This window comes from Caretta caretta, chromosome 3 (genome assembly GCF_965140235.1).
Source record: "Caretta caretta isolate rCarCar2 chromosome 3, rCarCar1.hap1, whole genome shotgun sequence".
Taxonomy (NCBI): domain Eukaryota; kingdom Metazoa; phylum Chordata; order Testudines; family Cheloniidae; genus Caretta; species Caretta caretta.
This window is the reverse complement of record NC_134208.1, coordinates 122,600,066-122,619,981: the sequence shown is the minus strand read 5'-3', so window position 1 is coordinate 122,619,981 and position 19,916 is coordinate 122,600,066. Positions and strand designations below refer to the sequence as shown.

The 19,916-nt window shown below is 42.5% G+C and overlaps 1 protein-coding gene across 7 annotated transcripts in view; it reads right to left on the bottom strand.

The window, feature by feature from the left end:
* MAP3K4 (mitogen-activated protein kinase kinase kinase 4) overlaps positions 1-19,916 on the bottom strand; it is a 142,924-nt gene that overhangs the window by 7,809 nt on the left and 115,199 nt on the right. For 4 of the 7 annotated variants that reach the window (XM_048844079.2, XM_048844081.2, XM_048844080.2 and 1 more), the window contains 5 exons: positions 18,845-18,925; positions 17,853-18,044; positions 16,981-17,051; positions 13,006-13,122; positions 7,305-7,464 (listed from right to left, as the gene is read on the bottom strand). In XM_048844079.2, coding sequence (XP_048700036.1) covers positions 7,305-7,464; positions 13,006-13,122; positions 16,981-17,051; positions 17,853-18,044; positions 18,845-18,925 — 621 coding nt within the window. Of the gene's footprint in view, positions 1-6,251; positions 6,363-7,304; positions 7,465-13,005; positions 13,123-15,307; positions 15,397-16,980; positions 17,052-17,852; positions 18,045-18,844; positions 18,926-19,916 lie in introns of those variants that run through there. The other 3 variants (XR_012667704.1, XR_012667705.1, XM_075126848.1) reach the window with 2 other exon arrangements.

Below are 19,916 nucleotides of genomic sequence, written 5' to 3'. Positions count from 1 at the left end.
TAGGCACAATACTCACGTAAACACATTCCAGAAGGGTAGTACCAGAAAACCCCAATACCAAGTTGATACAAACACATTCCCCCAAAAGAACAGGAACACGTTGACCTCTCTTAAATATAAGTTCAGGATGATGGATAGAGATGTTGTGATCAAACCAACATGTACAAGGTAATGGGTGGTAACAACCCACGGCAGAGGGGCAATACTAACTTGTTTGTATTGCTGTATAAAATGAAGCATCAAAGGAAGTGTCTCTGTCTGGCCAACGGGATAGTGGACAGTCCTGCCACTAACTGAGCCAGTCCATTGGCACGAGCATACACGTTAGTATTTCTGTAAGCACTGAGCCAGGGCATTAGCACCTTGTTTCGTTGGCAACAAACCTGAGCAAGTTCTTTCGCTGAAACCCGAGTCTGTGGATTTATTGGGCAGTTCAATCAAAGTCTGCTATCTGCACAGACCAGAGCAAACACACACACACAACCAAACATCTATCAACACCTGTGTTCTAGTCAAATGAGCTCTGACCTGACTTGGGTTGCCAACTTTATACTTGCACAAAACCAAACACCCCTGCTCCGCCCCCGGCTCCGCCCTTCCTCCAAGGCCCTACCCCTTCTTTAAGGTCCCACCCCCCGCTCACTCCATCCCCCATCCCTCTGTCGCTCCCTCTCCCCACCCTTACTCACTTGCTCATTTTCACCAGGCTGGTTCAGGGCATTGGGGTGTGGGAAGTGTGCGGGCTCTGGGGTGGGGCCAGAGATAAGGGGTTTGGAGCGCAGGAGGGGGCTCCAGGCTGGGACAGGGAGTTGAGGTGTGGGGGCTGTGAGGGCTCCAGCTGGGGGTGCGGCCAGGGATGAGGGGTTTGGGGTGCAGAAGGGTGCTCTGGGCTGGGATCGAGGGGTTCAGAGGAAGGGAGGGGGATCAGGGCTTGGGCAGGGGGTTGCAGGCTCCGGGTGGCACTTACCTCAAGCAGCTCCCGGAAGCAACGGCATGTCCCCACTCTGACTCCTATGTGGCGGCACAGCCAGGCGGCTCTGCGCGCTGCCTCATCCACAGGCACCACCCCCGCAGCTCCCACTGGCCATGGTTCCCAGCCAATGGGAGCTACATAACTGGTGCTTGGGGCAGGGACAGCGTGCGGAGCCCCCTGGCTGCCCCTATATGTAGGAGTGGGAGTGGGGACACGCCGATGCTTCTGGAAGCCACATGGAGCCAAGGCAGGCAGGGAGCCTGCCTTCGCCCCACCGTGCAGCCGACCAGACTTTTAGCGGCAAGGGTCCCTTTTTGACCAGGCGATCCGGTTGAAAACTGGACACTTGGCAACCCTAGACTTGACTGGGATGGAGTCTAAACTAGGTAGCTGTTAACATAATTTAATACCATCAAAGACCCATTTAGAAAATCTTTGGATGATATTGCTTGACCTACCCTTGACTTTACCCTATCTTCAAAAGCAACAAACAGTCTAGGGGATACCCAGCGTGTTTTGGTTCTATCAAGGTACAAGTAGAGGGCTCTGGGTACATCCAAGGTGTGAAGTCTAGCTTCCCCCTACTGGTGTGTGGTTTAGGGAAGAACACAGGTAAGCGGCTTCTCTGATTTAGACGAAAGTCTGAGATCGCTTTAGGTAAAAAAATTTGGATGGAGTCTTTGTCCTTGTGGAAGACAGTGTGTTTGCCATGACTGACTGCTTCTTCCCTACTCGTTGAGCTAACATGATCGCTAGTAAAAAGGCTGTGTTTACTCAAAGATGGTCTAGAGAGCATGATGCTAAGGGGGACCTATCAATCTCTAGCTAAAACTACATTGAGATCTGAGGAAGGAGGAAGCTCCTGTATTGGAGGAAAAGCATGAATTAGGCCCTTGAGGAACCCAGCTACCGTTGAGTGTGAGAATCTCACGTGGCCCTGGACTAGCTGAAACTGCTGCGAGGTGCACTCTGATATAAACAACAGATAATTCAGAGTTCTTGAAAAATAACCAATAGTCACACAGAGGATCAGATTTCCAAAGGAGAGGCTGCTGCAGAATTGCCCAAATAGAAATCTTTTGCACTTCGCTGCATACATCAGTCTTGGGCAGACTTTTCTGCTTTGTGTTACAGACAGGCCCTGACACTATTTGTCAGTTCTCTTGGATGTAAGTGGAATTGATTATGGTGTCTGTCATAGACGTTGTGCTGGCTCCAGCAGAATCTCACTGATTGACAACCTCTCCAGCATGAAGGAGCGAAGAATTCACAAAAGCTTATAGGACTTCACCAAGGGAAAGTCATGCCTGACTAATCTAATTGCCTTCTATGATGAGATAACTGGTTCTGTGTATGAAGGGAAAGCAGTGGACGTGTTATTCCTTGACTTTAGCAAAGCTTTTGACATGGTCTCCCACAGTATTCTTGTCAGCAAGTTAAAGAAGTATGGGCTGGATGGATGCACTACAAGGTGGGTAGAAAGTGGGCTAGATTGTCGGGCTCACTGGGTAGTGATCAATGGCTCCATGTCTAGTTGGCAGCCGGTATCTAGCGGAGTGCCCCAAGGGTCGGTCCTCGGGCTGGTTTTGTTCAATATCTTCATTAATGATCTGGAGGATGGTGTGGATTGCACCCTCAGCAAGTTTGCGGATGACACTAAACTGGGAGGAGTGGTAGATACGCTGGAGGGTAGGGATAGGATACAGAGGGACTTAAACAAATTGGAGGATTGGGCCAAGGGAAATCTGATGAGGTTCAACAAGGACAAGTGCAGAGTCCTGCACTTAGGACGGAAGAATCCAATGCACCGCTACAGACTAGGGACCGAATGGCTAGGCAGCAGTTCTGCAGAGAAGGACCTAGGGGTTACAGTGGACGAGAAGCTGGATATGAGTCAACAGTGTGCCTTTGTTGCCAAGAAGGCCAATGGCATTTTGGGATGTGTAGGTAGGGGCATTGCCAGCAGATCGAGGGACGTGATCATTCCCCTGTATTCGACATTGGTGAGGCCTCATCTGGAGTACTGTGTCCAGTTTTGGGCTCCACACTACAAGGAGGATGTGGAAAAATTGGAGAGAGTCCAGCGAAGGGCAACAAAAACGATTAGGGGTCTGGAACACATGACTTATGAGGAGAGGCTGAGGGAACTGGGATTGTTTAGTCTGCAGAAGAGAAGAATGAGGGGGATTTGATAGCTGCTTTTAACTACCTGAAAGGTGGATCCAAAGAGGATGGATCTAGACTATTCTCAGTGATAGCAGATGACAGGATAAGGAGTAATGGTCTCAAGTTGCAGTGGGGGAGATTTAAGTTGGATATTAGGAAAAACTTTTTCATTAGGAGGGTGGTGAAACACTGGAATGCGTTACCTAGGGAGGTGGTGGAATCCCCTTCCTTATAAGTTTTTAAGGTCAGGCTTGACAAAGCCCTGGCTGGGATGATTTAGTTGGGGATTGGTCCTGCTCTGGGCAGGGGGTTGGACTAGATGACCTCCAGAGGTCCCTTCCAACTCTGATATTCTATGATTCACCTGTACAAGTTCCAAAGGGATTTCCAGAGCATCTGCCATCCTATGCAAGAAGTTCTGAAAAGCTTTATAATTGTCAGGATAGGAGGAAATACAGGAGCCACAGCTTCATCGGGCAATGAAGAAGAGACAGCAGCTGCTATCTGTTGAGGTTCATCAGATGGTCATGGTTGTTGCTGAGGCTCAGTGTGAGGCCCTGGGGACTGATGAGGATGTTGCACACTAAGGGATCTTACTGGAGACTAGGCCCTGCCCCGAGAAAAAGCTGTTGAGGAGAGTTTCCTTGTTGCGTGTAACCCCTATGGGGTCCAATATGGCCAGGGTTGGGAGCCACAGGAGGAAGGAGAAAAGGGCAAGGGCGGGGGGGGGGGGGGGGGAGGAGGAATTATACCATGAGGACTGTCTTTCTATAAATCCCCTTTGCACGTGATAGTTAACGGGACCTAGAATCCCTATCAGATGTGTATGGGTTTTAAGCAGACTAAGATCTTCGGGAGTATCCAGGACAGGTTCCTCTACCCTCCCTGTCAGCTTCAGAGGAGTGCTTCTGAGTACTAGTGAAGTTTTTCTAGGTGTCCCTTGGTGTGCTATAAGGAGTTCCCTCATTTGTGCCCCGGAAACACTCAGTAACAATATCAAGCCAGCAGTCAGTTCAGAGGGGTACCTTCACCCCAGATGTTAACAGTGGTGACTCAGGAAACACTGATACAGTGAGGTCACTTGGTATCGTGAATCTCTGTGCCAAGAAAGTCAGTACCGTGAGCACCACATTGGAAACAGACAGCACTAGAGTGGGAGGTGCCAAAGATGTTGGTACCAAAAATATTGGTGCCAGCACCAAAAGTCCCAGCATCAGTACTAAGAGCCCTGTTGATGCTACTGCAATTCCAGAAATGGATGCAGCTTGAAACTGTTTCTTGGTGACCAGAGTCCTTTATGCTGCCACAGGCCATATGCTATGCTTTGATAAGAATAAGTGAGGCAGCTTTAGCTGCCTCTTGTTACTCAGACCCTCGGAAGATGACCTATGCTTGCACTCTTTTGTAGAGTGGCGTGGTGCTCTCTCCCACACCTCTCAGTAGTTGATGACAAGGACCTGAGAGCAGGAAAAACAGAAGAGGTCTCTTTAGAAGGAGATACATGGGAGGTAACAACGGAGCCACAGCTCACTGGAGCTCTCTTAAATGAAAACTGCTCTGTCCCTCGAGGGGCCTGTTTACCAGGATCAGAGGCAGGTCTCATCGACTTGTCAAATAAGCAAAGTTTCAGGGGAGCTTCCCCTCAGCCATCTGAGTTTGTGTTGAAAATGATCTACAGACTGAACACTTTTCAGGAATATGCCTTTTTCCCCAGACAGAAGAGGCATCTGGTATTCCCATCATCGAAGGGGTTAGCTCCCTCCCAAGGGGGACAATATTTTAGAGAGGGAGATTTGGTTTCAGCCATAAGGGCTGAAGTCTAGTACCAGATATAAACACGCAAAAAAGCACCCCCAAAAACATACCTACTAATATTAATTAACTGCTGTGTACGCGAAGATATGTAGCTGTATTCAAATAAAGCTAGCCAAGTGCAAGAGATAGAGGCATTACGTGCAGTTCCATCCGGCAGCCATGTGCAGAAAGAAGGAACTGAGAAACTGTTGGCCCCACTCTGCCCTTTATATCTTCAAGTGGTGGGGAAGAGCAGGGAGGCACAAGAGCAGTCAGCGTGCAAGCATTGCTCCAAAGGACACTAGTGGCAAAAGATTCCAATACAACACCAAGAGTGGAATATATATGGACAATCACTCAAAGACGAACTGGGTGTTTATTGCTAACAGAAAGATTCACCAAAAGATGATGCCAGCTGGGCACTAGGGATCTAATACTATGGGAATGTGCTGTAGCTCAGCCTCTCCGTTATATGATTTTTCCCCCCTCTACATAAAATTAGAAGCATTTGACCACTTGATTTGTTTTATGGGGACCCTAGTAAGACAACAGAATAGAGTCTGTTTCATTGCCCTGAGTTTGAGAACATGTGTATATAACATGAGTTCGGGGGAGATGATTTACAATGTGCCATCTGGCAACCTATATAAATCCCTAATCTGATTTATCCAAGGAAATTACAGACTAGGAGTGGTGCAAAGATGCCCCCTTTGTATAGCTGACCTTCCCGCAGTCACCATGTGAGCACTACTTTAATATTAAGGATTAGGGAAGTTCAAGCACTGACCCTTATCTGATATAGCTTCAGCATTTGAAGCTCGAATGTTCCCAAGGAACACTCCTGTAATACTGGACATTAGGAAGGTAAGCTAGTGGAGATCCTATTGGATGATGTAGTGATACAGCTCCCTGAATTGCTGGATAAAAGTTCTCACTTCAGTGTTTCTCTTAGACAAGAGGAAGACACCCTCCTTGTCAGCCTAGAATTGCGTCCCAACGTTAATGAAACACTGCACTGGCGCTAAAGGAATCTTGACCCTGTTCATGAGGCCCAGTTTCTGTAACAGGCCTTGGGTTTTGTCACAGCTAACCTGGTCTTCCACGAGGGAGTAACCTTCTACTAAATAGTTATCTAAACAAGAAATGATCACCATAGATATGGGGTTATGGGGAATACAGAGCTGAGTTCACACCTGGACAAAAAGCCTTGGCCAGCAGGGAAAACAGGAAAGGAAAGAATGCTAGGGGAGGGTAGTGGAGGAGAGGAGAGAGCAATTATCTCCTAAAAAAAGCCAAAGCCAACTCAAGAGTGGCCTACCTGGGTGGAAGGCCTCTGGGTCATGGACAGTTCTTTCCCAGCTGAGGAGCACGAGGCCAAAGGACCAAGAGCAACTGGGAATCTCCTAGACTGCTGCGATGATTCAGAACCCTGCGAGCAAGAGGGACATAGAAACCCAGCATGGTTGGGTTGCATTGCCTTGTTGTAAACTGAGCATTTACAGGGAATAATTTGTGTGAATTTTTTTCCTTTCCTTCTCTGGTTTCTCTACCATTGCTGAGGAAGACAAATCACACTAAACAAAAATAGAACAGCTAGACTAGGAGAATGTTTTGAAAGGAGCAGGAGACAAGAAGCCGTGCTATTGATCATGTGGGAAAAGGAGTTAAACTGGAGATAGAGGAGGTTTCTATGAGCATGACAAAGAATTCTGCAGTTTTTGTAGCTCCAGCCTGTTCATTGTAAGAGACGGCTGAGAGCGAAATGTGTGTAGACTAACAAACATCAGAGAACCATTGGATAGGTCTAATTTTAAACCTATTTGTTTTCATAATCTCTCTAACATAAAACAGCAGCCTTTCACCACTATGATGACTCTATCATCCCTTTGAAATCCTACAATCCTTCTTGGGCCCTGAGAACCACAGAGAAAATATTATGATCAAATTATCTTTTTGATACTCTTCAGCTCCCAGAGAATTCCATCATTTCTTGAAAAGCCCAGAATAAAAATATACCAGATAAGTTACAGTAATACTAGTGTTAGAAGTGTAAGGACCAAATTCTGTCCCTGGATGGAGCCACAGGGCTCCAGTGAATTCAAAGGAAGTTGCATAAGTGCACCCAGGGGCAGAATTTGTCCCTAATTTTGCAACCCTGTGTGCCAACATTTCAAGCTCAATGCGTTAAATAAAAGTGAATAGCCAGTAATGCAAGCTTATCAACTGTCCAGTGCTAGGGCAGGGCATGTTAACATAATTACTGCTCTAGAGCAGAGAACTTGCCTTAAATCCCCACAGATGCTTTAGGCAATACCTTACTTACAACACCGTAAAGCAACATTACCTTAACTTTTTTTAAAAAACAATTTACCTTTAATGTCCCGATGAACTATACCATGTTCATGTAGTACATTGATAGCAATCGTGATTTGCTTCGTGTAGAGCCTAATGACATGTTCCTGAAGGCCCAGCCTTGACACCTCTTCCAGAGTGCCCTCATCACAGTACTCCATGAAGATATACATTTCTTCCTGTTGTGGGAACCAAATTAGATTTCTTTGATGTCTGTGCTGGTTTTATTTCTAATCTTAATTTCTTTTCAAATTTTAATGTTTACCCGTAGCCTCCTCCCACTTCCTTGCTATTTGTGAAACAGGGTCACAAGAACTGCCATACTGGGTCAGACGAATGGTCCACCTAGCCCAGTATCCTGTCTTCTGACAGTAGCCAGTGCAAGATGCTTCAGAGGTAGTGAACAGAATGGAGCAGTTTATTGAGTGATCTATCTCCATCGTCCAGATCCAGCTTCTAGCAGTCAGATGGTTAGGGACATCCAGAGCACAGGGCTGCATCCCTGACCATTGTGGCCAATAGCCATTGATGGATCTATCCTCCATGAACTTATCTAATTTTTTTTTAAACCCAGTCATACTTTCAGCCTTCATAACATCCCCAGCAATGAGTTCCACAGGTTGATTGCACATTGTGTGATGAAGTACTTCCTTTTGTTTGTTTTAAACCTGCTGCCTATTAATTTCTTTGAGTAATCCATGGTTCTTGTGTCATGTGAAGGAGTAAATACTTCCCTGTTCACTTTCTCCAAACAAATCAAGATTTTATAGACCTCTGTTAAATCTCCCCTCTATTCCAAGCCGAACAGTGCCAGTCTTTTAAATCTCTCCCCATATGGAAGCTGCTCCATGCCCCTAATCATTTTTGTAGTTTTTCCAATATCTAATCTTTTTTAAGATGGGATGACCAGAACTCCACTCAATATTCAAGGTGTGGCCATACCATGGATTAATACTGTCGGTTTATATTTTCTGTCTTATCTATTCATCCATTTCCTAATGGTTCCTAACATTCTGTTAGCTTTTCTGACTGCCGCTGCATATTTAGTGGATGTTTTCAGAGAACCATCCACAATGACTCCAAGATCACTTTCTTGAGTGTAACAGCTACTTTAGACCCCATCATTTTGTATGTATAGTTGGGATGATGTTTTCCAATGTGCATTACTTTGCATTTATCAACACTGAATTTCATCTGTCATTTTGTTGCACAGTCACACAGTTTTGTGAGATCCCTTTGTAACTCTTTGAAGCCTGCTTTGGAGTTAACTATCCGAGTAATATTGTATTATCTGCAAACTTTGCCATCTCATTGTTTACCCTTTTTCCAAATCATTTATGAATATGCTGAATGACACTGCTCCCAGGACAGATCCTTGGGAGACCCCATTACTTACCTCTCTTCACTATGAAAACTGACCATTTATTCCTACCTTTTGTTTCCTATCTTTTAACCAGTTACCAATCTATGAAAGGACCTTCCCTCTTTTCCCATGACAGCTTACTTTGCTTACGAGCCTTTGGTGAGGGACCATGTCAAAGGCTTTCTGAAAATCTAAGTACATTATATCCACTGGATCCCCCTGGTCTACTTGCTTGTTCACCCCCTCAAAGAATTCTAGTAGATTGGTGAGGCATGATTTCCCTTTAAAAAAGCTCTGTTGACTCTTCCCCAACATATTGCGTTCGTCTATGTGTCTGATCATTCTGTTCTTTACTATAGTTTCAACCAATTTGCCTGGTACTGAAAGTGGGTTTACTGGCCTGTAATTGCCAGGATCGCCTCTGAAGACTTTTTCAAAAATCTGTGTCCCATTAGCTATCCTCTAGTCATCTGGTACAGAGGCTGACTTAAGCAAGAGTTTACATACCACAGTTAGTAGTTCTACAATTTCATATTTGAGTTCCTTCAGAACTCTTGAGTGAATACCATATAGCCCTGGTGACTTATTACTGTTGAATTTATTCCAAACCCTCCTCTACTAACATCTGAGACAGTTCCTCAGAATTCTCACATAAAAAGAATGGCTCAGATGTGGGCATCTGCCTCACATCCTCTGCAGTGAAAATTGATGCAAAGAATTTATTTAGCTTCTCTGCAATGGCCTTATTTTCTTCCCTGCATATGTCCACAATGCAATTAGACTTGGGCTTGCGGAGCTTGGGCAATTGTTTAATTGCAATGTAGACTTCTGGGGTTTCTAGAATCCTGCGAGGTGGGAGTATCCCAAGCCTGGAATTCTGCACTGCAATTAAACAGCCCTGCAGACTGAGCCCCGCAAGCCTGAGTAGGCTGGCACAGGCTAGTGCAGGTTTTTATCTGCAGTGTACACATACCCCCTTGAGTGTTCTTTTAGCACCTCAATCATCCAGTGGCCCCACTGATTGTTTGGCAGGCTTCCTGCTTCTAATGTGCTTACATTTTCTGCTATTAGTTTTTGTGTCTTTTGCTAGTTGCTCTTCAAATTCTTGTTTGGCCTGCCTAATTATACTTTTATACTTGACTTGCCAGAATTTACGCTCCTTTCTATTTTTGTCAGTAGTATTTGACTTTCAATTTTTAAAGGATGCCTTTTACTTTGTTGTTTAGCTGTGGCCGTGTCTTTTTTAGTCCTCTTGCTGTTTTTTTAAAATTTGGGGTATATATATAGTTTGAGCCTCTATTATGATGTTTTTTAAAAGTTTCCATGTAGCTTGCAAGCATTTCATTCTGATGACTGTTACTTTTAATTTCCATTTTACTAGCCTCTTCATTTTTGTGTAGGGTTCCCCCTTTTGAAATTAAATGGTACTGTGGTGGATATCTTTGGTATTTTTCCCTCCTACAACAATATTCAATTTAATTAAATTATGGTCGCTATTATCAAGTGGTTCAGCTATATTCACCTCCTGAACTAGATCCTGTGTGCCGCTTAGGACTAAATCAAGAACTGCCTCTCCCCTTGTGCGTTCCAGGACTAGCTGCCCCAAGAAGCCATTAATGGTGTCTAGAAATTTTATCTCTGCAACCTATCCTGTGATGACATGCACCCAAGTCAATATGAGAATAATTGAAATTCCCCCTTTATTATGGGGTTTTCTGGTTTGGTAGCCTCTAATCTCCCTGATTATTTCACAATCACCATCCTGGTCAAGTGGTTGGTAGGATATTGCTACTACTATACTCTTACTGTTCAAACATGGAATTTCTATCCACAGAGATTCTGTGGTACTGTTTGTTTCATTTAAGATTTTTATTATATGTGGCTTTATGCTTTCTTTCACCTATAGTGCAACTCCCCCACCAACGTGACCTATTCTGTCATTCCTATATATTTTATACTCTGGTATTACTGGCTAACAGATTATCATTCTTCCACTAAGTTTATGGGATGCCTGTTATATCAATATCCTCCTTTAATAGCAGGCACTCAACTTCACCCATCTTAGTATTTAGACTTCTTGTATTTGTATACAAGCACTTATAAAATTGTCAATATTGTTTGCCTTCTGAATGGGACTCTTTCATTTCACGGTTTCTCTTCAGTTCCTACCTGTGCTTTTTCAACTTCTAGCCACTCCTCTTCAGAAGATAGGCATATCCCCTTTAATAATTCCTCCCCTAAGGGATAGGTGTGTCTTAATCATATGCTCCTTCGCATTTGTCAGCTCTCCCTCAGTTTAAAAACTCCTCTACAACCTTTTTAATTTTACATACCAGCAGTCTGATTCTGTTTTGGTTTAGGTGGAGCCCATCCTTGCTGTATAGGCTCCTCCTTTCCCAAAAGGTTCCCCAGTTGCTCCTGGGTTCCTCCTCCAAACACCATTGTCTCACCTATGCACTGAGACCCTGCAGTTTGCTTGTCTAACTGGCCCTGCACATGGAACTGGAAGCATTTCAGAGAATGTTACCATGGAGGTCCTGGACTTTAATCGCTTACCTAGCAGCTTAAATTTGGCCTCCAGGACCTCTCTCCTACCTTTCCCTATGTCACTGGTACCTTCATGAACTGTGACCACCAGCTCCTCCACAGCTCTGCACATAGGTCTATCTAGATTTCTTTAGAGGTCCACAGCCTTCGCACCTGGCAGGCCATTTGCCATGCAGTTCTCCCGGTCATCACAAACCCAGCTATCTTCATTTCTAAAAATCAAACTCCCAACTACTATTACCTGTTTCTTCCTAATAACTGAGGTTCCCTCTCCCAGAGAGGTATCCTCAGTGCGAGAGGATACCATGACATCATCTGGAAGGATGGTCCCAACTATGGGATCATTTCTCTGCACTCCAGCTTGAGATTCTTCTTCCACGAGATTTTCATCCTCCTCAACAGCACAGAGGCTGTCAGACTGGGGATGGGACTTCACTACTGTGTCCTGGAAAGTCTCATTTCTGTACCTCTGTCTTCTTTAGCTCCTCCAGTTCAACCACTCTCTCAAGAGCCCATACTTGGTCTCTGAGGGACATGAGTTGCCATCGGCCCACAAGGCAGTAATCATACATGCTGCATTCTATGCAATAAACCAGATAGCCCCCCTGCTGCTGGACTTCTGCCTGCATTATTTTTACACTGGCAAAATTATTTATTTATTTGTTTGTTTTTTGAGAGGGGTCAGTTTCAATTGGGATAACCTGGACAACCAGGCCTTCATGCAAATTTCATTGTACTTTTCTAAGATTACAGACTGAACATCTGTATCATAGAATCATAAAAATGAAAGGCTGGAAGGGACCTCAAGAGTCCATCCCCTGTCATTGAAGCAGGGCCATGTATACCTAGACCATCCTTGACACATGTCTGTCTAACCAGTTCTTAAATACCTCCAGTGATGGGGATTCCACAATCCCACTCAGTAACCGATTCCAGTACTTCACTATCCTTGGAGTCAGAAAGTTTTCCCTAATATCTAACCTCATCCCTTGCTGCAAATGAGTTTTACATTCTCTTTCATATATGCATAAGATCTCCCATGCATGTAATTCTGTAACTATAAAGTTAGTTGTGACACCAAATACTACAAGTTATAGATGAGGGGTTATTGGTATCGCCCAAATAGCAAGAAGAGCACTTTGTAATACTAGAATAAGATAATATACTTACAATGTTTCCATAGCTTAAGAACTACAGTCACATTTTAAAAAGAAAATTTTGTAAACTAGCAAGTAGTAAACAAGATTAGTAATTTTATCCCCTCTTTTGCCGGTTCTGCTATGATGGAATGTTTCAATTGCTCTGTGGGCCAGCTTCCAGTTTCTGCACCTCTACTAAGGATGTCTCAATTCTCTAACTCCTCACTATTTTGCAGTTTTAGTTTCTCATGAAAAGATGCTGAAAAGTCTGTGGTATGGTCACTATAGGTAACAAATGTTAGCTGTTTGAAAATGTTGTCTTTTTTGAAGTGTTTACATACCTAATTTGCACATGAAGATTTCACACAAGCTAACATGCTTTTGGGGGGTGAGCAGGAGTGCTAAGACACTCGTGTGTCCTTTGCTGTTACTAGTAGGGTGAGTTTTAGTGCTTCAATGTCTAACAGCTTTCTACAGCTTACGTTTCAGGAAGAATTCTAGAGTCAGGGAAGACAGAAATGATGCAGTTCATAGAGATTTCCTGGATAATTAGGCAAAATTACAGTTCTCAGAAGTGAGATAACTTGTGGTGTAGAACACACGACTCCATTTCTGAACTCCTAAAGGTTCTCTCCTAACTTATGAAAATCCAGTGATGAACGTTTGCTTACCCTGTGGAGCTCCACACCAAAGTAACGAACCAGATTAGGGTGCTTGATCCCTTCAAAAATTTTCAGTTCATCTGCAGTTTCTTTGATGGTTTTGTGATCGTTCGGTTGAAATCTTATCTGCAAAAGTGATTATTTTTCATTATTGCTGCTATTAACGTAAGTGTGAAATAGAAAAACAACCAAGAGAGGAATAGCTAAGAAGCCATCTACAGACGTCTTTTGATATTTCTGGGAAAAGATTTGGGGATATGATGATTTATAGACATCTACTGGGATAGGGTGTTGTCACTTAAAAAAACCAACAAAAAAAAACCCAAGACCTTTGCTCTAAGGAGCTTGCAACCTGACTCAGACAGATATGATCTAGAACACAACAGGTTAAATATAAGAAGGCCTTGAAACAACACCGGTGAGATCAGTGTACAAAGGCTTCATGAAGAAGCAGGTTGCCAAGAGGGATTTGGAAGAGGAGTTTCCTTCATATCATAGAATATCAGGGTTCGAAGGGACCTCAGGAGGTCATCTAGTCCAACCCCCTGCTCAAAGAAGGACCAATCCCCAACTAAATCATCCCAGCCAGGGCTTTGTCAAGCCTGACCTTAAAAACTTATAAGGAAGGAGATTCCACCACCTCCCTAGGTAACGCATTCCAGTGTTTCACCACCCTCCTAGTGAAAAAGTTTTTCCTAATATCCAACCTAAATCTCCCCCATTGCAACTTGAGACCATTACTCCTTGTTCTGTCATCAGCTACCACTGAGAACAGTCTAGATCCATCCTCTTTGGAACCCCCTTTCAAGTAGCTGAAAGCAGCTATCAAATCCCCCCTCATTCTTCTCTTCTGCAGACTAAACAATCCCAGTTCCCTCAGCCTCTCCTCATAACTCATGTGTTCCAGGCCCCTAATCATTTTTGTTGCCCTCCGCTGGACTCTCTCCAATTTTTCCACATCCTTCTTGTAGTGTGGGGCCCAAAACTGGACACAGTACTCCAGATGAGGCCTCACCAGTGTCAAATAGAGGGGAACGATCACGTCCCTCGATCTGCTGGCAATGCCCCTACCTACACATCCCAAAATGCCATTGGCCTTCTTGGCAACAAGAGCACACTGTTGACTCATATCCAGCTTCCCGTCCACTATAACCCCTAGGTCCTTTTCTGCAGAACTGCTGCCTAGCCATTCGGTCCCTAGTCTGTAGCGGTGCATTGGATTCTTCCGTCCTAAGTGCAGGACTCTGCACTTGTCCTTGTTGAACCTCATCAGATTTCTTTTGGCCCAATCCTCTAATTTCTCTAGGGCCCTCTGTATCCTATCCCTACCCTCCAGCGTATCTACCTCTCCTCCCAGTTTAGTGTCATCCGCAAACTTGCTGAGGGTGCAATCCACACCATCCTCCAGATCATTTACGAAGATATTGAACAAAACCGGCCCCAGGACCGACCCTTGGGGCACTCCACTTGATACCGGCTGCCAACTAGACATGGAGCCATTGATCACTACCCAGTGAGCCCGACAATCTAGCCAACTTTCTATCTTCCTTATAATCCATTCATCCAGCCCATACTTCTTTAACTTGCTGGCAAGAATACTGTGGGAGACCGTGTCAAAAGCTTTGCTAAAGTCAAGGAACAACACGTCCACTGCTTTCCCCTCATCCACAGAGTCAGTTATCTTGTCATAGAAGGCAATTAGATTAGTCAGGCATGACTTGCCCTTGGTGAATCCATGCTGACTGTTCCTGATCACTTTCCTCTCCTCTAAGTGCTTCAGAATTGATTCCTTGAGGACCTGCTCCATGATTTTTCCAGGGACTGAGGTGAGGCTGACTGGCCTGTAGTTCCCAGGATCCTCCTTCTTCCCTTTTTTATAGATAGGCACTACATTAGCCTTTTTCCAATCGTCCGGGACTTCCCCCCATTGCCATGACTTTTCAAAGATAAGGGCCAATGGCTCTGCAATCACATCCGCCAACTCCTTTAGCACTCTCGGATGCAGCACATCCAGCCCCATGGACTTGTGTTCGTCCAGCTTTTCTAAATAGTCCCGAACCACTTCTGCCTTCACAGAGGGCTGGTCACCTCCTCCCCGTGCTGCCCAGTGCAGCAGTCTGGGAGCTGACCTTGTTCATGAAGACAGAGGCGAAAAAAGCATTGAGTACATTAGCTTTTTCCACATCCTCTGTCACTAGGTTGCCTCCCTCATTCAGTAAGGAATTCACACTTTCCTTGACTTTCTTCTTGTTGCTAACATACCTGAAGAAACCCTTCTTGTTACTCTTAACATCTCTTGTTAGCTGCAACTCCAGGTGTGATTCATGTGCACAGTTTAGCTGAGGCTTTTCCAAGAGTAAGATGTGGAATGGAAGGAGGCACAGAGTCAGGAGGCTTTGACTAAAAGAGCAGTTTTCATTAATATCCCAATGATGCCTTGTCATGGATTTTTCTTTTTTTTTTTCTTTTTTTTTTTTTGCTAATACAAATTAGCAAAAAAATTTCTTCTGAAAAAGTGATTTCCTCTTTTCCTAGTCAACATATGACTAAGTCAAACAAAACGCTTAGTAAAAATTACTTTTATTGTGTGGTCAGAGATCAGAAAAAACTTAATACACCAAGTTAGTGACAACCTTAAGAAAAAGTAAAAGTACATAGTGTTGCAAGGACATTATGATTGGTTGCTTCCGTATAACAATTTCAGAACATGAGGTTTCATACTTTGGTAAACAGTGATAAACTTAATTATAAAAAGGTAATAACAGTGACAAAGAAAGTTCATATACTTTTCTTTGTCAAATACTTCTCTCAAGTTTCAAAATTATGAAGGTACGATGTGTATTTGTAAACAAGCACTCCCCATCATTTTTACTGATGTTAGTGATATTTGAGATATCTATTCTAACCCTTATTTCAGTGGTTTATGAAGCTTTGCTAATAATATATTTTGGACTGAAGTTTCAAAAGTTTCTCCTTTACTCAGAAAGGCTTTCTTTTTTAAAGTCTGAAGAAACACATAGACGGAAAAAACATTGTTTTTCAATCAGTATTAAAAAAACAAAACCAAAAAAACCTCTGAACCTTTTTTATACTCAAGGAGACTGTACTGAAAAGTTCAAACATAGCTTGTACATAAATCCCCAATGAAGAATGAATATTTTGAAAACAATTGGTGAGGAATAAGATTCTAAGTGCTAGAAAACAGCATAAGGAAAATAATATACCGGTACTAAATATTTAACCCATCAATGTGAGGTCCATCAGCAAGCGTGAGTCTCTCTTGCACTAACTGTAGTCTTTGCTCAATGCACTCTCTTGAATGAATATATCAGTTGATATCTAGAAAATTAAATAATTACACCTAAGGCTAAGAGGGACAGGGAGAGCTCCTGATGGGAAAAAGATAACCTCCTCTTAAACAACATCAGGGTGAACTTCTGGGAGTCAGTGTTACAAGCTCAGTGGATGAATACTGGAATAGGAACAATAGAAACAGGGCCTAATTCCACCCTTTTATACAAATGTTAGACAACAGCATTGTACATGTAAATCTGGGGACAGAATTTGGCCCCAAACCTGTAATTTCATTAGTGTCAAGTGGCTGTCAGCGGAATTGCTGGAAGCCAGTCACACCAAGGCAACCTTCCAAATGTAAGTATAAGGATGAATGCAAAAAAACTAAAAAGACTGGTAAATATCTTATCAAGCAAAATGTAATACAAAACAGACAGAAGGTCTCAATTCATACATAGATTTACTTATGTATATACTGATCATTTAGGACTAACCTGGACTTTACAGAAAAGTTCTATGACAGCCTATCTGAAGTAGGAACTCTCCTTCCCATTTCCTCTGCTCTACCCATCTGTCAACAATGCTCTGACAAGGAGACCTGCCAACTAAACTTATGCATACATGGTTATAGAAACAGCATATGCATCATTAAAATTAAATAGCAGTGGCACTTGTAGGTAATGTACTCACTTCTTTCATGGCCATCAGTTCACCAGTGTCAACACTGATACACGTATAGACTTTCCCATACTGGCCTTCACCTATAGAAGTACAATAAAAACAATTAACAGCTCAAACACACTTCTCAGCCTGGCAGATTTTCTTCCTTGATTTCCTTTTTTATTTCAAAAATATTTCAACTTGTAATGCTTGTTCAACATAATAAAGCAATTATAATCCTATGTTCAAGTTGATTAAAAGGTACGCATATTAACTCTATGCTTTATCAGGAGTAGAACCTTCTCATGATTATGCAGTAATAGTCTGAGACATATACAGTCAGAATCAGTGGGGAAATAATCATCTCTCTCAAGTGTGGCCAATAGCGACTACATCAGTAAGTGAAACTAGTCTACTGAAGTTAGTGCCAACATGTGTTGCACTTAACCTCGCAATCTTTCCATGTGCAGAATACCCTACAACAGTGGCTCTCAACGCATTTTATCATTGTGGGCCACATATGCAGCTCTTTATGAGTTATGTGGGCTGCACCCACACAATATATATATACTACCTGTATGGCCCTGAGGATGTCACATGTTCAGAGATTGCAGGATCAAGCACAAAATGAAGCTGTTCAGCACATGCTACTGAATTAATTCATGTCACATATCAATTTTTGTTTCTAACTACTTGACCAGTGACGATTTCGCAGTAAATGCTATATAGGAAATGCTAGTTCCAATAGTATTCTGTGTTTAATATTCTGTAAATCTTCCTTGTGTAGTAAAACAAACTTTAATATCTACACCAAGATGCAAGATTTCAAATGTAAATCTTAAGGTGAAACAAGGTCTGAATACAGTATTTTAAGCTACATGACAAGTCCATTACAGACTTACCAATTTTGTTTCCTCTCTGCCACTTGAAGGTCACCTTCCTTAGACCTACGTGCATGATATTATCATAAGATTTGGGGGTATCACAGACTTGGCCAATTATGTTCTTTCGCCTCATTTCTCTGTATCTCTTTTCTTCAAACAATCGGACAGACTTCTGAACAGCATCAATAGGTCCTTGCTTGGAAGCGGTGTCTAAAAAAAGCAGTGCACAAATTCATTGATTCAGAGACCTACACCCCTACGTTTGAATGGCATGTCTACTCCTTTGCCACTACTGTATTATGATGAGACCACGTTGAACAAGTGTTATGATGTACAATGCAACTATTTTCTTAACAGAAGTTCAAACAATAAGGAAGCTGGAACTAAGGAAAGCAGAAGATATATGTTCCGGTTTCATATGAAACTTCTTACTTTGCAACTTAGATGAAAATACTGAACTATTTTTAATTCCCACTAACATAATTTTAATTCCCACCAACATAATTCAAAGAAGATAGCTGCACTGAAGTAATAAACTTACAATATGATTTATCTTCGTTTAGCCTTTAATTAAAGCACTGATCGTTAGTTTGGATATTAATACAGTTGAGTTCATTACCATAACGAAACAGGGGAAGGAAGAAGTTTAAGATTTTACTTCATGTAGATTTGAGAACTTTTCTCAAGTTTAAATAATTCTGAAGTTTTGTGTGAACCTCTAACTTCTTTATGAACCTCTAGATCTAGAGATTTCATGTAAACTCAACTTCTCAAAAATGTCTTCTATCAACTGATGATAATAAGTATGTTGGCAACTATTAATACTAATTTTGTATATCAAGAACAGTAGATAATGCCTCAAAGACGACATACTGTTCTTTTTTTAAACTCCTCTGATATCAGAAATTAGTATTTTTCTGAAATACAACATTAAGGATTTTTTTTTTAAATATATAGACTTAGCTAAGCTTGAAATATACTGCATTAAGTAGTGTTCCTTTGTCTCTTACCTTTGGTCTGATTGATGAGAGTTCGAAGCTCCCAACTCCTTCGGGCTGATCCACTCAAGTCTCCTTTAGGATACAATGGTTCTGTAAAAACAGTAATGTGAGAAATTATATTATATTGCCTAAAAATTGTTTGTTTTCATACTACTTTTAAGTTATTAACAGTGTTGCCATATTCAACAACAAAATCTTACATTTTACATTTCAGGATTAAAACACCTGATAATTTAACAACTCACACTGATCTTCGTTATGGTAATTGAGGCAACACTACAGCTAGTTACATTCTTTGAACTTTAAGACAATTTAGTATCTTTAGAAATAGTTATATATAACACACGGCAGAAATTCAGCATCTGTATACATAAAAAGTGACTTTGCATTGCAAAATTGTTTATAAATAGTCAATCCAACCTAGTTAGTCTCCCCTTCAAAATCAGGCACAGGTAAAAGGCAATGATCAGGCAAACCAAGCAAATCAAAAAATATTCTTTAAAAGTTCAATTGTTTGTTAAACGTTTCTTCCAATTTGGAAACAGACAACACAATCTACTATACTCAAACTCCAGTCATAAGTGATGGCTGAAATACTGGAGAAGTCCATTGTCTGTCATACAAAATATAAAATGAAACTTCTTAATGAACAAGTTTATTTTCTAAGGAAGTTGTTTAAATATATTTCACTTATATGCCTAAGAATATGAGGGGTCAATGAAACCTCCTGAGGAGGAGGAGAGGCCCAGATCAATCAATCTACCAACATGTGGATCCAGTCATTTCTCCCCACTAGTGGTGGGTGCAAGTACTGGCTCTGGGGACTTACCTGTAACACTGATGCTGCAATAGCAGCTACAGTCTTTGCTTCTGATCCACAGCCTGAGAAATCCTCACCTCACAGCCAGGTTACTGTGCTGAGAAGGTGTGCGAGAAGAGTAGATCTAGTCACTGATACAGGGGATATTCCAACAAAATGTCACTATGGTATCAATCTCATTTTGAATGCTGTAGTGCAGGAGTGGGCAAACTATGGCCCGCAAGCCGCACTACTCTGGCCGGGGCACTGGGTTGGGGGCCG